The 16,359-nt window shown below is 54.5% G+C and overlaps 1 protein-coding gene across 15 annotated transcripts in view; it reads left to right on the forward strand.

The window, feature by feature from the left end:
* Window positions 1-3,691: 3,691 nt before the first annotated feature.
* The window catches only part of PHLDB1 (pleckstrin homology like domain family B member 1), a 51,575-nt gene continuing 38,907 nt past the window's right edge, over window positions 3,692-16,359 (forward strand). For 13 of the 15 annotated variants that reach the window (XM_012470383.2, XM_012470365.3, XM_012470368.3 and 10 more), the window contains exons 1-4: window positions 3,692-3,782; window positions 10,684-10,764; window positions 11,433-11,556; window positions 12,978-13,148. In XM_012470383.2, coding sequence (XP_012325806.2) covers window positions 10,705-10,764; window positions 11,433-11,556; window positions 12,978-13,148 — 355 coding nt within the window. In that variant the 5' untranslated portion in view covers window positions 3,692-3,782; window positions 10,684-10,704. Of the gene's footprint in view, window positions 3,783-9,399; window positions 10,765-11,432; window positions 11,557-12,977; window positions 13,149-13,222; window positions 14,706-16,359 lie in introns of those variants that run through there. The other 2 variants (XM_012470366.3, XM_021671193.2) reach the window with 2 other exon arrangements.

Genomic DNA, 16,359 nt, shown 5'->3' on the forward strand with positions numbered 1-16,359 from the left:
TGAGCTGCTAATCCTTCTTCAGCATCAAGTAGACTTTTTATTGGCCTCCTGTGAGGGAGACTAGCAAAATAATTAGATCTGACTGAGCATTCTGCTTAATGTAGGAGGCTTGTGGTTCCTGCTCTGGATTAATTCCATGTAGAAGAAATAGGGAGCACACCTCTGGACAGGAGTTTCTTTCAGGTCTTTCATTCCTTTACTCACCATAGCTTCAAATTTGTCAACCCAAGCATCTCTGATGGGAAACTTTGCCCTCCAATTAATTTTTAAATTGTGAACAGTTTTAAAGTTGTTCACACTGGACAGGATCTGAGATTTCCAGGGCTGACGTAGAATAGCTTTAAGTTCACATCTGGCAGGGCTTATTGGAAGGAGACGGGAGAAAAATGGAAAAAGTCATCCTCAAGAAGATAACTAGAAGCAATGACTGTACCGGCTTATAAAGCCTTTTTTCTCTTTTTTCTTTTTTTTTTTTTTCCAAGTTAGTGTTAACTACAACTAGTACTCAACATGTGTGGGAATAGGGAATAGGGCTTCTGTCTTGTAGGCTTTAGAGGAATCTCAAGCAAAGCCTCTCAATTGATTTTCCTTTGCTATGCACATCTGTCTTATTACAACCCCCTCACCACCAATTCCCTCTTAGAAGATCCACAAGTAGGTTGGTTGCTGTGCATTGCTGTTACCCAAGGGCAGACAGCAACCCTACAAATAGCTGTCTTAACCTCTTATCCTGGGGAGTTGGTGACTGATACAGAGACAGGCCTTTAGGAAAATTAGACTGTCTTTCCAAATCAGGCTGTTCTGTCTCTCACAATTGCAAATCAAAGCTATTAGGCATTTTTTAGAAGCTTGGACCACCTCTCCCATTCTCCACCAATGTTTTTTGCCCTGCTTTTCTTAGGGCAGGGACTAAGTGGTTATTTAGGGTCTAAGTGGTTATTTAGGGTCTAAACCAATTCTGGAAAGCTGCCCTAGGTGTACTCTGTGTGATCAGATTGATTACCAAACCAGGACAGGGGCTGTCTGAAAAAAGCATTAGAAATTCAAGACAATGAGAGAAATCAAAATAGGTCTTGTTTCCCATTCTTTAGTCCAAATGAATGCTTGTTCTTTTCAGCTCATTAGGAAGGTCCTTAGCTGTGGAGGTACACAAGACCAGTCTTCTATCCTACCCAAATTTCCCACTCGATGCTTGTTAACTTTGGGTGGAAGCAGATTGTGCAATTTCTAAGACAAGCTGAAAAGAGAGCTTTGAACTTTTCTCCAAGTTGTTGCAGGGTCATTGCTACTACCACACCTACAGCAATGATGCCTGAGTTCAGGATCCAGAGGCCAGAGAGGGATAGCTTTCTGGAAGAGGGTGTGTACCTACAAGGATTGCTTGCTGTATGGACAATAATCAACTCTCTGGAGCAAGAGGGAGTACAATTTGAGAGGAGGCACAAAGTGAGTAATGTGTCAAGGCAAAGGCAGGAGTATGGAAATCCACTCCTGACATTCGTAGCCAAGTGCAGTGGGCCTTAGAAAAATCCACTCTTCCTTCCACACCCAGGCTTTGCCCTCTCCCCCTGCTTCCACTTCGGAAAGTCTGAAGCATGCCTGAAAAGCTGTTTTCTGCTTTCTTTCCCTCTCTTCCTCCCCCTTTCCTGAGCTCCCAGCTGCTCGACCTCTTGCGTAACTATGAGAGAGCACTGAGTTTTTTGATGGGCTCCAGATGTGGAGTGGGGTGGGGATGGAGAATGGGGGCGGTAGGTCTTTAGTCCCCTGAGTGCTCTAACTGTGGGAACATAGAGGCCCGACACAGCAGGAGAGAGGACACACTGCACAGTGCCTTTATCATGGGGTCAGCTGGTCCCTGTGTTGGGAGGATGGTGAGAGAAGTTGGGTGCTGTTTTGCCCTCTGCCTCAGCATCTGCTGCCTCCGTAGCAGCCTTGCTTATTCCCTGAAATTCCTCCTCTCTGGTACAGTAAAGAGGAGCCGGGGGTCGTGAAACAGAATGAAGTGAAAAGTCTCTGAGGTATCCCAATCTGAACCCCTCCCCTCAGTGCTAGGTCTTTGCACATGAGATACAAGTTTGGGTTTTTTCTTTGTTCCTTTTTTAACATCCCCAAATATCCTGAATATTACTGTTGTGATCTGCCTCACGAAGGTTCACCAGAATTACTTTCATGACTTCAAACAGTATGAAGAGAGGAAAAATAGAGAGTCTCGCTTCTTAAAACCTAGGGCTGGTACATACAACATATTCTGGAGCTTGAATGTTCCACCTCCATTAGCTATAGCAAGTGGCAGCAAAAGGCGCCCTCTCCCCTCCCGGTTCTTGTCTGCTGCTTGGCCTCGGTCAGCTGCTTGGCCTCGGTGAGCTTCAGTCTCCAGCCGTGGGGGGCCCCCTGCTAAGGCTGGCCCTGTCAATGAGTGACCAGAGATTCCTGCAGTTCAGCTTCCTGCTGTTCCTGGGTTAGGGAGAGGGGCCACAAACTAAAGTCACTGAATCAGAACAGCACTTATCCATCTCAAAGAGGACAAATTATTTTTTGCTAACCAACCCAGCTGGAATTTAGACCGGACTTACAGGCTTTCTGCTCCTTCCTCCAGTGAAAGAGTCTCCAGGGTCCCTCTAGGGCAGGCCAAAGAAGTCCAGTCTAGCTGAGTTCAGCTCCCTAGGGCCTCCCCAGCCAGTCTCCTGGGCCAAGAGCTGGCTTTGCAAGGTAAGGATCCACTGTCAGCGTTGGATTTCTGGGTGGAGGTTGAGATGGAGAATGACTTCAACCTAGCTCAAATTTGGGACTGCTTTTAGGTGTTTAGTGCCCCCTTCTTTTCCTTATTAACTCCCACTCCTACAGAGGCCCAACCTACTACAAGTTGGTGTGCTCGACTGTATGTCTATAGCTTGCCTCTATCTCCCAATCTGTAATCCAGCAGGTCTGTCGGGGTGGAGGGGTGTGGAACTCCATGGGGGCAAGATGAGCATTCCATTCAGCTTTCCTGTGCTTTGGAGTTTGCATAGCACATTAACGTGTCTTCTTGTGCCTATCCTTAGAAAAGTCTGTGAAGCCTGATGTGTATGGTTATCAATCCCATTTACAGCTCTTCATGGTGGGGTTTGGAATAGGGTGAGGGGAAGGGATGACAGGGAGAAGACCTAGGTACCCTCACTAGATGTTCTGGAGATGTTGAGAGCATGTTGCAGGAGCTTCGATTTAGGAGGTTCACTGGGAGCCAGTGGAGGTTTCAGGCATCTGAGGCAGAAAGAAAGAGAGGAGAGTTTGTGGGGCGGGAGAATGGATTGTCAAAAACACCTTCTCAGAAGCGCCTTAAAGCCTAGGAGTGCTGTCCACCCTACGGTTCGAAATCCATACACCCTCCTAAGGAAAAAAAAAAAAAAAAAAAAAGCCTAGGAGTGGAGGGTGGTCTAGGAGAGTCGAGAGGGCAGGGTGGGAGGAGAGTGGGGGGTGTGGTGGTGGTGGTGGTGTTGGAGAGCCCAGCTGCAAAGATGAACAAAGCGGGCGCTGTGCAGGCGGGGGGAGGTGCTGCTGTGGGAAAGGGTGGGTGGGGGGACCTTGGGCTCCAGCCCCACAAGGGCGTCTTCTTTGGCTGGCCAGGCGGACGGGACGGGGGACGGGGGGCGGGGACTGGCGGGAGGGGGGCGGGACAGGCTCGCTCTCCTCCTACTCAGCGGGCTCCCGGAGAAAAGCAACAGTGTCCTCCTGAGCCTAAGGCCACCTCGGCCGAGCCGAGCCGGGCGAAGAGACCAGTGTCTCCCTGTCCCCCCCGCCTCTAGGTAAGAGCGCCCCCTCCCACTACACTTGCGGGTCCCATTCTCTGCGATGCTGGGACTGGATAAGGGGAAGTCCCCGGGGCCCGGCAAGAGCCCTGAGATCAGCTCTAGACTAGGCAGCTTGGCAGAAACCCGTGGGGGAGAGAGAGCACCCTAGGTGAGTGCGTGGGGGCGAAAGGAGCGTTGTGGGGCGTTTTCCTGTGAGCCGTTTGCTTTGGCTTTCTCGGGCCACTGCCATCGCCACCGCCAGAGGGGGCCGTGGCACTTCCCCCACCCTCGTCCGCCCCCTCCCCGTCCGCCCACTGAGGGACGCTGATCCCGGCCCCATCCAGACTCTCCCGCGGGCACACAGTCGGCCGGGCGGACACTTGCAGGGTATCGAGTGGCGAGCGCGCGCGCCGGTTTTCGTCCTCCAGCGCCCCACACCTCCCCCTATCCCCCCCACAGCAGGACCTTGGAGCGGGGGTATCCCCTGGGACGTCCCCGCCCCTGTCCCCAGGCCGGTCGCCTTGATGGACCAGGAAGGGATTCCGAGTCCGGCTCGAAGTCTTGGGCGTCTAGGAGGGACGCTTAGGGGTGTCTCGGAGATGGGAAGCCCGTCTGGGGCCTCTCATGCACTCCCCAAGGCTCCACGTCCTCGGGGGCAGGGGAGGCCGCCTGGGGAGCCTTGCCACGCCCGTGCGGTCCCAACTGGAATCCCTAGCGGAGTTCCCCCCGAGCAGAGGCTGGGCCAAGTCATCCGGGCTCCCCCGGGATAGGGAAGTGCGGGCGGGCGGCTGGGTGGAGGCGCTGGCGCAGGGTGGCCGAGTAGTCCGCTGCCGCTTCCGCCGAGGCGGGCTCCAGTGGGGACTTGGCCCGGCGACAGCGCGGCCCGGCGGGGGACCCAGGGCTCCGGGGCGGGGCTGCATTCTGGGCCGTTAGCTCAGCGGTCCTGGAGGCTCCGGAGGCTGACTCATCGGACTGCAGGCTCACCCCGCAGCCCGCACACGCAAACGCAGGCGCCCCACCACGCCCGGCTCCCACGCGGCACACAAGCACGCCTCCGCCACACGTCGCACACGTCCCTGTGTCAGGCCACCCAGACACACCCGGACCTGCCCACACGCCGAGGCCTTCCCACGCACTCCACGCCCCGCGCCTCACTCACAGGAAACCACCCCGAGCTCACGCAGCCCCTCACACCCGCAGCCCCGCTTACACGCACCCCAGCTCACACACACCCCACAGCTCACACACGCAGCCCAGTCGCACAGGAGGTCCCAGCTCACACACGAACCCGTCACACACACAGCCCAGCTCACACACGCAGCCCAGTCACACAGGAGGTCCCAGTTCACACGCCCAGCTCACACACGCAGCCCCATCACACACAAGTCCCAGTCACACGCAAGGCTCCAGTTCACACACACGCCCAGCTCACACACGCAGCCCAGCTCACACCACAGTCCCACACATGCAGCCCAGCTCGCACATGCAGCCCAGCTCACACACAAGGCCCCGTCACACACAAGCCCCCCGTTTGCATGCACGCCAGTCACACATGCAGCCCAGCTCACACACACAGTCCCAGTCACATAGGCAGCCCACCTCACACACAGCCCCAGTCACACACATAGTCCAGCTCACACACACAGTCCCAGTCACAGACGCAGCCCAGCTCACACCACAGCCCATCACACACACAGCCCAGCTCACACACAGCCCATCACACACACAGCCCAGCTCACACCACAGTCCCAGTCACACAGCCCATTTCACACACACAGTCCCAGTCACACACGCAGCCCAGCTCACACCACAGTCCCAGTCACACACACAGCCCAGCTCACACACACAGTCCCAGTCACACAGGCAGCCTACCTCACACCACAGTCCCAGTCACACACACAGTCCAGCTGACACAGCCCCAGTCACACATGTAGCCCAGCTCAAAATACAGCCCAGTTCACACACACAGTCCCAGTCACACACGCAGCCCAGCTCACACATGCAGCCCCTCACACCACAGTTCCAGTGACATACATGCAGCCCAGCTCACACATGGAGCCCCTCACACCACAGGTCCAGTCACACATGCAGCCCCTCATACCACAGTTCCAGTCACACATGCAGCCCAACTCACACATACAGCTGCAGTCACACAGCCCAGCTGACACACAGTCCCAGTCACACACGCAGCCCAGTTCAAACACAGCCCAGTTCACACACACAGCCCCAGTCACACACGCAGCCCAGCTCACACAATGCAGTCCAGTTCACACCACAGTCCCAGTTACACATGTAGCCCAGTTCATACAACTGCAGTCACACACACAGCCCAGCTCACACACGCAGCCCAGCTCACACCGCAGCTCCCTCACACACATTCAACCGCCCTTCCCGCAGCTGCCAGGCTGGGAGCAGGCGGTGTCTGTGGGGCCGCCCCGTTGCCCGGCCGCGCAAACAAGCGGCTCCTTCTCCCTGCCCCTCCAAAGAAAGGCCGCTTGTCAGGGGCGGGTGGGCGGCCGGGGCAGGCGCCCAACACTGCGGCCTTGTCCCACGCGGGCGGCTTGGGCAGGGCAGGCCGAGGGGCGCACGGGGCCGCTCCTTTGCGGAAACCTCCCTCCCTCGGTGCTGCGGACTGCGGAGAGGCACCTTTCCATCACTGGCAACCCACGCAACAGCCCCGGCTCCACCCGCGCTCTCCCGGCTCCCCGCCTCCTCCGGTCGCCCACCTCTCCTCTCTCCCGCCTCTGGGGTCCCGGGTCGGCCCAGCCTCCCTCTTCTCCGCCTCCGCATCTCCCCTCCGCTGCCCTCAGTACCTCCGCGCGCATCCCCAGTCTTCCCAGCTGTAGTCGCGACCCGTCTGTCCCGTCTCCCCCGACTCCTCCACCTCTGTGCTCCTCAGTCCCTCGCATCCTCTGCCCTCGGGCTCCTCCTCCCCAACTTTCATTTTTCCCGGTCCCTCAATCTGCCTTTTATTTTCCCCTCCACACCCCGGCGGCTCCCCTCCCCGCCCCGCCCCGTCCCTCTGCAGACCCCCATTCATCTCTGCCTGGCTTTTCTCATCCTTCAGTTCTCTCGGCCCCCTCCCGACTCAGGCGTCCCCGCTGGACTCCCCGCCTCAGTTTCCTTCCCTTCCTGACTCCTTCCTCTGCCGGCCGCCCTTCCTCGAGGGCGGATGTGCGCCGGGAGGGCGAAGGCGGCGGCCGAGAGGACCCCAGCTCGGCCCGCGGGCCTCCCGCCACAGCCATGCACCGCTCGCACCGTGGCCTCGGCCGGCCCCCAGGGACACAGGTGAGGCCGGGCGACCCGCGGGGCTCCAGGGGGTGCCGAGCAGTGGCGCCGCTGAGGGCCGGGCCTGGCGCTCCGGGGCTGGCTTTGGACCTCTCGTCTTGGGCCCCCGTGGGAGCCCGGGAGCTGCGTCAGTGCCCGTGGGTGCCGGAGCCGGTCGGCCCTTCCCCGCGCCTCCCTCAGGCGGGTGCCGAGACCCCCGACGGGTGACTCTGGGCGCCCCACTCGGCGGAGAGGGCTGCGGACTGGTGTCCCGCGTGGCTGGGGTGCCGGCGCGATCCCCCCGGGGAGGAAACCGAGGGGCCAGGCCGGGGTCACCCAGCCGGCGCCCCGACCTCGCGCACACCGGGCTCTGCCTGCCGCGCGTCAAATCCAGACACCCGGGCCTCTGCCGCTCAGCTCCCGGGGCGGCGCTGGGGCGTCTGTACCCAGCGTGCGGGAGGAGACCCAGGGCCGAACGCGCACCGCAGGGGACCTTTTTTTGGCCACGGGGCCGGGCGGGCGGGTAAGACAGCCGAGGTGCTTGGGAGCCGCGGGCGGGACGAAAGCGGGGCCACCGGTGGGGGCGTCTCTCGGGCAGCGCCACTCCGCCGCCCCAGCCAGGGCGGGGGTCAAGGTGAGGGCGCCCCCAGGTGGCCGCTCTCGGCCGCGCCGATCGGCCTCTGGGAAAGCACCGCCTCAGTGCAGGGCAGGTTGTCCTGGTGTCTCTTTCCACTTCTCTTGGATCCGGTTACTGTGCTGGGGACACAGCCTCGCACCTCCCAATCTCTCCATCGCTTATCTTCTCCCTACACCTCTCTCCTTATCTCTCCCTCTCCTTTGCCTCCTTATTCCCCTCTCGTCTCTCCTCTAATCACTCTTGTTCCCCATCGGCCTTACTCCTTTACAATATTTATCTCCACTTGAAGTTCTTCGGTGTAAATAAATGAGCACACCACAGCTGCCCCACATGGCGATCCTGACAAATACTCCAATGTGACAGATGAATAAACCAAGGCCCAGACAGGTGAAGTGCCTCGCTCAAAGTCACACAGCTCATAATAATAGGTGGCATTTTTATAGTACTTCGCTTTCACAGAATGTCATTTAATATAATACCTGAATGTTCAGACAGTCCTTTTAAAAAAATTGACAGCTTTAATGAGGTATAATTTATATACTATAACATCACCCAATTTAAATATGCAATTCAAAGACTTTTCGTATATTTATGGAGCCGTATAATCATCGTCACGATTTAATTTGAAAACATTCCCTCCCCTGCCTCCACCAAATTTGTGCCCTTTTACAGTCACTCCGCATTCCACCACTAGCCCCAGGCAGGCACTGATTCAGTCTTTCTTTTTTTTCGTTACTCTAGTTTTATAGAATAATGACTTGACAATCTGAGAAGTTAAATAACTTGTCGAGGATCTTATAGCTAATAAATAAATAAAGTCAGAGTGGAATATAAGGCTTTATGTATCCCAGTCTAAAGTTCTTTCTACCAAAGGATGATGTTTCTCCTTCACCATTATTTATTATTTTGTTTTTCTTAACCTCTCTTTTTCATAAACTCTCCATTCCCAACCCACTCTCTTGCTCTCCTCCCTCTGAAAATGGTGAGGGATTTCCCTGAGTCTCAGGGAGCAGTACAGCAATCTTTGTCCTTGGAAATTCTTCTCCATGGCCAGGAATCCTGGGGAGATGCCAAGCCAGCTTGGGGCTTTGCATAGGTTAATGGTGTTTTCCTCCCCCTTCCCTGGTAGTCTTGGGGTGGGCCCCAGCCTGTGTTCCGGCCTCTCTTCCGCCAGCTTCGGTGGAAATGGTGACGGAGATGATGCAGTCCAGGTCCGGAAGGGTGGAAGCTTGGAGGGTAAATTTAGTAATGTCATAGCTAAGGTCCTCGGGACCCACTGCCAGGGTCAGACACTCCTTGGAATGCTGGCTGCTGCCCCTACTTCCTTTCCAAGTCCCCTGGCTTGAAGAGAGAGTGGAGGGAAACCCTGCTTCCCTGGGTCTGTCTCCTTAACCCACAGCCACACTCTTAGCTTTCCCCAGTAACATTTCAGCAGCAAGCGGGAAGTTTCTCAGCTTAGCTAGTTGGCCAAGGGATGGGCATGGGGGCACACATTAGTACATAAAGGTCCTCACATCTCAGGTACCAAAAACATGAGCCAGGGAGAGAGAGATGGGTGGTGGGCAAGGGGCGGTGGGATGGTGGTGGGAGGATTCAAGTTCTGGCTCTGGAATCTTACTCCTGGTTGTATGGGCCTAAGCTTCCTATAGCACCTAGCCAATTAAGAACCCAGGAGTTAGGCTGGGTGTAGTGGCTCATGCCTGTAATCCTAGAACTTTGGGAGGCCGAGGTGGGTGGATCACTTGAGGTCAGGAGTTCGAGACCAGCCTGACCAACATGGAGAAACCCCATTTCTTCTAAAAATACAAAAATTAGCCGGGTAAGATGGTGTGTGCCTGTAATCCCAGCTACTCGGGAGGCCGAGGCAGGAGAATTGCTTGAACCAGGGAGGCGGAGGTTGTGGTGAGCTGAGATTGCACCATCACACTCCAGCCTGGGCAATAAGAGTGAAACTCTGTCTCAAAAAAAAAAGAACCCAAGAGTTAAGAGCCCAATATTCCCAGTATTAATTACCACTTAATTTTTTTGTTTTTAATTTTTCAGCTGATTGTTTTGAGTTGAAGTTGCTTTCTGTGGAATAAAAGATGTAGGAGTTGAGACATCTGGAGATAGCAAGAATGGCTGAGTTTTTCTTTTGTGTCTCCTTGAAGAAAACATCCTAGGGCCTGGCGCGGTGGCTCAAGCCTGTAATCCCAGCACTTTGGGAGGCCAAGGCGGGTGGATCACGAGGTCAAGAGATCGAGACCATCCTGGTCAACATGGTGAAACCCCGTCTCTACTAAAAATACAAAAAATTAGCTGGGCATGGTGGCGCGTGCCTGTAATCCCAGCTACTCAGGAGGCTGAGGCAGGAGAATTGCCTGAACCCAGGAGGTGGAGGTTGCAGTGAGCCAAGATCGCGCCATTGCACTCCAGCCTGGGTAACAAGAGCGCAACTCCGTCTCAAGAAAACAAAACAAAACAAAACAAACAAACAAAAAAATCTTACTAGACCCCTGGGGAAAGAGACAAAGGGCAAAGAGGAGAATGAAAGTTTACAGGAAGGAGGTCCTGTTTTCGCCCTGCCACCTACCTGGGGGCTCTCTGGCTACCAGTGTGTTTGAAGGGGCTTCCTTGCTGCTTCTCCCACTGTGGTAGATTTTCCCCACCCTGCTTAAGGCTCCACATGGTCAAGGGTCTTCAGCTGTCAAAACCTGGGTTCTGAGTAGCGTAGGGCAAGAAAGCACAGAAGCACAGAAGTATAGATTGGGCCCTATAGGACTGTTTGAGCTTACTGTGGCAAGGGGCAGGACTGGTGTGATATAGTATCCATGCTGTGGCTGGAGACCTGGCACTACTCCTGGACAACTCCCACCCAAGCTCTTTAGCTGCCTCTATCTGCCGTCAGCATGAGCATCTGGGGAATGATGGTGACTAGTGCTACCTTTGCCCTGAGAACCCTGACACAGAACCTTCTTCTTTCCCTCTTCTGCCCTGGCCTCCCCACTCACTGGCTTTCTGCTGTGTCCTTAGGAGCTCTGGAGCCTTAGGACCATGGACACTCTCAATAGGAACCAAATAGGCCCTGGATGCAAGACCCAGACCATGGTACAGGTGAGTGGGATCAGGGCTGTGAGGCAAGAGAGATATAGTGGGGATGGGATCAACTCTTCTACCTGCTTGTGGTCCCAGCCCAAGGATGAAAGTAGCAATTCTGTTCCTCTCTCCCCTTCCCCAGATCCCAAACCTATTAACAGCTCAGTCTTTATTTGAATCAGGTTAATTAGTTCACCCAGAAACTACCCATGGAAAGTCATAAAGCAGTTTACAGATTGACCCTGGGCTGTATCACTCTCCTTGATCCATGCCTCTATCTTCCCTATACTTGAGCTTAGCAGGGGCAAGCAATGGCCAAGTGGATAGCCATGGACGAGTCTGCAGGGAGCTTGATTGGCCCTCCTCTAGAGTATCCCTCCTGCTTATCAAATGCTACCCCCATCCCCCATCCCTTTCTCCTTGCTTCTGTTTTAATAGACAAGAGGGATAGTTAAGCCAAGACTTGAAATAAATCCAGTGGGACGAGTTAGTGTCCTAGATTCAGATCTAATTACAATTTAGTGGAATAATGCTCTGTGTAAGATTTTGTGCTAAGCCTTTCATCACCCTCAGAGCCCTTTGGAGAGGGGCAAGGGCTGAAGAGAGTGCTGGTGTGACAGGTTTAGGGTGGTAAGGTGCTGGCCTGGAGTCTAATGATGCTCATCCTCCACCCCTACTACCTACAGAAAGGACCCTTGGACCTGATTGAGACAGGGAAAGGGTTGAAAGTGCAAACGGACAAACCCCACCTGGTGAGCCTGGGCAGTGGACGACTCAGCACAGCCATCACTCTCCTGCCGCTGGAGGAAGGTAAGTGTGGACAGGGCGTCCCACTTGCCACGCCTCCGTCCTTATAGGCATTCCTGCTCTGGAGGCCCAGCTCATGCATGTGTTGGGGCCGTTCTACTGTCTGGTGGCCATGCTGGCCTCCCACCCCACCAGCTTGCTTCCCTTGTCTCTGCCTCCCCAGCCTGCCTGCCTTCCTTGATAGATAATCTGGCTCCATGACTGGGCTTAAAGATCAGCTTAGAAAAAAGGAGGAGAGGCCAGGCACGGTGGCTCATGCTTGTAATCCCAGCACTTTGGGAGACCAAGGCAGGTGAATCACAAGGTCAGGAGTTCGAGACCAGCCTGGCCAATATGGTGAAACCCCATCTCTACTAAAAATACAAAAATTATGGGCGGGCATGGTGGCTCATGCCTGTAATCCCAGCACTTTGGGAGGCTGAGGTGGGCGGATCACGAGGTCAGGAGTTCAAGACCAGCCTGGCCAACATAGTGAAACCTGTCTCTACTAAAAAATAAAAAAATAAAAATAGCTGGGCATGGTGGCGTGTGCCTGTAGTCCCAGCTACTCGGGAGGCTGAGGCAGGAGAACCACTTGAACCCAGGAGGTGGAGGTTGCATTGAGCCAAGATTGTGCCACTGCACTCCAGCCTGGGCGACAGAGCAAGACTCCTTCTCAAAAAAAAACAAAAACAAAAACAGGAAAGCATATTGCTCTTAGCAATCAATGTGGCCAAGAAGAAAGAGCGCCCCACTCCAGGGCATGTCTGGCATGGGAGGCTACACTGTAGATGGAGAATGGAGAGATGGGAATGGGGGCAAGATCTCCCAAGATAAGGCCCTGGCATGGCCCCCTTCACCTTCCAGCTTCTGCCCTCCCTCTCTCCTCTCCCGGCTGCACTTGTTGCCTGGGTGATACTACATTCTCCACATTCTCCAAATACCAGTCCCAGGGGCTCTGCCGGGGGAGGGGCTGTTCTTGCTACAGTTAGGGGAGAGGCTGGACTGAAGAGAGAAGTTAGTGAGGGAGAGGAAGTGTTCCGGGTAGCAGAAGCAGGGGAGAGAAGAAGGAGAGAAAGGGAGATTTACAAGAAAGGAGGAGTAGGATGAAGGGGAAAAAGTAAAGGACAATAGGGAGAGGCAGGTGGGGGAATAAGGGAAGATCTGCAGAAAAGCGGTCTTCCTTCTCCATCTGTGGAGTCTGGGTGCTAACTTGTGCTACCTGGGCCTTCCCATCTCTGGGCCTCCCATTCATAGGCAGAATTTTCTCTTTTTGAGAAGAGCTTCTATCATTTACTGTGTAGACCAGGCTCAGGGGCCCAGTAGGGGTGGCCAGTGGTGGGCAGAGATTCTCCCTGTAGTAAAAGGTAGAAATGTGTTTCCTTGCCCTGTTACTGCCTCCTCACCCTGGACAACCCCTCTGATTCAGTGTGCTTTGTCTCCAGGGAGGACGGTGATTGGCTCTGCAGCCAGAGACATCTCACTACAGGGCCCAGGCCTGGCTCCAGAGCACTGCTACATCGAGAACCTGCGGGGCACCCTCACCCTCTACCCCTGTGGCAATGCCTGCACTATTGATGGGCTCCCTGTCCGGCAGCCTACCCGGCTCACTCAGGGTAAGGCTGGACACCTCCAGTTGGAGGGGGCCTCTGTTTAAAGGCTTGTGTATGTTAGGCTCAGTGGAGGCTGGCTGTAGTGGTTGCCATGGTAACTGCCTGAGTGGCCCTACTGGGAATGCAGTGCTCAGGTGCATCTGGGTGTGGCTAAACAACATCCCAAACCCTTTCAGTATCCAGACATGTTTTCAACCTGCTTTTCTTCTCTGGTCACTCCCAACCTGCCTCCATCTACTATGGGGAGAGAAGAGGTTCTGATTCCTGCCATCAGAGGGCCTGGGGCATGGTGGGGTTGTTAGTGGTTGTTGGGGAAGAGCAATTGGAGGAGCAGTGAGAGGGTATCAATTGCATTGTTCCATGATGTCAAGAGGAAGTTGTTTTGAGAAGCTGGAGAGGAGGACAATACTTCCTGATGGGGATGGGGCAAGGGCAAAATCTGAGGGCGTGCCTGCTCCTGTTACAAGACTGCTGACAGTAGCAATGGGTTATATACTGTTGTGTAAGGTAGCTCTAAAAACTAGGCCCCTAGCTGGGTGCAGTGGCTCATGCCTGTGAGCTTTGGAGGCCGAGGAGGGCAGATCACTTGAGGTCAGGAGTTCAATAACAGCCTGGCCAACATGGTGAAACCCTGTCTCTACCAAAAATACAAAAATTATCCAGGCATGGTGGCGCATGCCTGTAATCCCAGCTACTCAGGAGGATGAGACAGGAGAATTACTTGAACCTGAGTGATTCACTTGAATCACTTCAGGGGTTGTAGTGAGCTGAGATGATGCCATCGCACTCCAGCCTGGGCAACAGAGTGAGACTCCATCTCAAAAAATATATATATATAATAATAAATAAAAACTAGGCCCCTAATTACTATGGTTACCAGGCAGGTAAGCGGTTGGCCCAGGTGGCACTTTGACAGACCAGGTGTGCTCATCTTGGAAATAGGGTTCTGGCCATCAATTCATACAGTGAATTGTCAGATTAGGAGAATGAGAAAAGCACATTTGGGTGGGGGTTAGAGGTGAGGTCAAAGGTTAACAGGAGGACAGGAACTTTGGGCTAAGCCTGACTCCGATGCACTGGCATTGTTTTCTGAGGGCTCTTACTGCCTAGAAGCCCCTTGGAAGTGGCCATCCTACTCACTTTCACTCCACTATCTCCTCTCCTCTTCATCCCCCTTAGGACCTTTCAGTGTTACCTCCCTTCACAGCTGATCCAGGAGACCTGACCTTTCCCCAGTCATTTCTTCCTGCCTTTGGGTAGGGGGCAGGGCATGGACAACTGACTTCAGGGAAGCAGGTCCACCAGCAGCAGCAGGCAGGACCTTTCCTTCTCCAAGGCTTCAAGGTGTCTGACTTTGGATGAGAGGAGGAACCCCCATCAATTGGAGCTTGGCTATGATGGCAGCGGGTTCCTGACAGTCCTGTTCAGTCTCAGAGAGAGCATCTTCTGTAAGATGTGGGAGTATGGAGATGAGACAAGAGAGCAGCAAGGAGAGGCAGGGCAAAGTTCAAAGAAGCCCCAGCACTCACCACCCCAGCCCCAAACCCATCACATTCAGCGGTAAGCGCACCGTTACCCTGCGTGTTGTGAGCAGGGTGTGCTTCTGTTGTCTGGTCTTTCCAGTGCATCATTTAGCTCCCTGAGAAGAGAGAGAGCCTGGGGCCAAGATGGAATTCTGAAGCATTTCCTGTGGCCCCAGTGACCCCCCGACTCTTCTCCAGCCAGAGGCCTCCCCTGCCAAGTATGTACCCTCCCACTCTCTTCTGTCCCTAAACCCCTTCCCATTTTCTCTCCCCAACCCCCAGAGCCTTCTTGTCTAGGCTCGCCTGTCTCAGAAGCTTGGCAGCCTGTGGAGGGGTAGGCAGAGGCACAAAGGAATGGGTGTTCTTCTCCCCAGTCCTCCCCCTCCCCTGGGCTCCAGGAGCTGAGGGTTTCCTTGTCTCATCTCTGGAGCAAGGCACCAAGCCCAGCCCTTCCTGGCCCCACTCCGGACATTCTTGGGAGTACGTTTCCCTGGAAACTGGGTGGCTCGAGGGTGCATGTGCTATCTGTGTGTCTGTGTAACTGGAGTGTGTTTATGTATCTCCGGATGTATTTGTGACTCTGGGCTTATGAATCTCTGTGTTTGTGTCTTTCCTTGTGTTTATGGATCAGCGTGTTCAAGTGGGCGGCAAGGGTGAACTCAGGACTGATGGTACCAAAATGTCTGTGTGTATACTCCTGTGTGTATATGAGACCTCACTGGTCATATGCCTACCTGTGGGCATATATACAAAAGGATCATTTTCCCTGCCTTGTTCCCCTAATCTGGCCTTGTAGAGGGGACCCTCTTCTTTGAAAAACAAGGGCTACCCTGGGAATAACAAGGAGCCTGCTTTGGCCTTAGATGCATCATTCTGGGCACTGTGCCCAGCCATAGGCAACTTGGATAGACACACTTCATGACAAGCAGAGATGGCAGTGACAGGCTCTTCCAGCAGGAATATGCCTGTGCCAGGGGAAGGGAGAGGCGGGCAGAAAACAGATGCCAACCTTTAGCACACAGCTATGAACATAGGAGCATGAAGTGAGGGAGCCGGGAAGGTCCTGATTCCACCCCTGTACCCGGGCATCTTGGCACCTCCCACGCTGCCCTCTTCTCTACAGAGCAAGGGGTGGAGCTGGGAATAGGACCAAGGGAATGAGGAGGAATCTCAATCTGGGTCTAGGCTGCCCCACCCTGGGACCACAGCGCCAGACCACATGAAAGATCTGGGAGGGAACCAAGCAGGGGAGGACCCAGAAAGCCACCAGCTCAGGGCCCAGGCTGTCTAGACAGTAGGTTCCCATCCACTCCTAGCATTTCCTCCGAGCCCTGGTCTCCAGTCTCCTTCATTCCCTAAGCTGTAGGGGCTTGTATGAGGGCCAGGAGAGAAGTGTGGCTGGGGAGCCAGGATTCCCGTGTTTTCCAGCTGCCTTTCTGAGATCCAGGACATTGAGCCACTTTTTTTCCCACCCAGTTATTCCATCTGTAAATTGGGAGTGGAACCTTCAAACTTTTTCTGTTATGAGACTGATGACGATCTTGACTAATAAAGCTCAAAGGAAGGAGGGCAGAGCGAAGGCTCTCAGCTTCTCACTTATGTGTCTGCCTCCTGCCCTGTTTCTCATTGGCGGGCATCCTCTGTGTCTGCCTAGGTCTGTCCAGCTGGCCATCACAGTTTCCAGACTGATG

This window comes from Aotus nancymaae, unplaced genomic scaffold (genome assembly GCF_030222135.1).
Source record: "Aotus nancymaae isolate 86718 unplaced genomic scaffold, 86718_ANA_hifiasm-v0.15.2.pri h1tg000012l, whole genome shotgun sequence".
NCBI lineage: Eukaryota > Metazoa > Chordata > Mammalia > Primates > Aotidae > Aotus > Aotus nancymaae.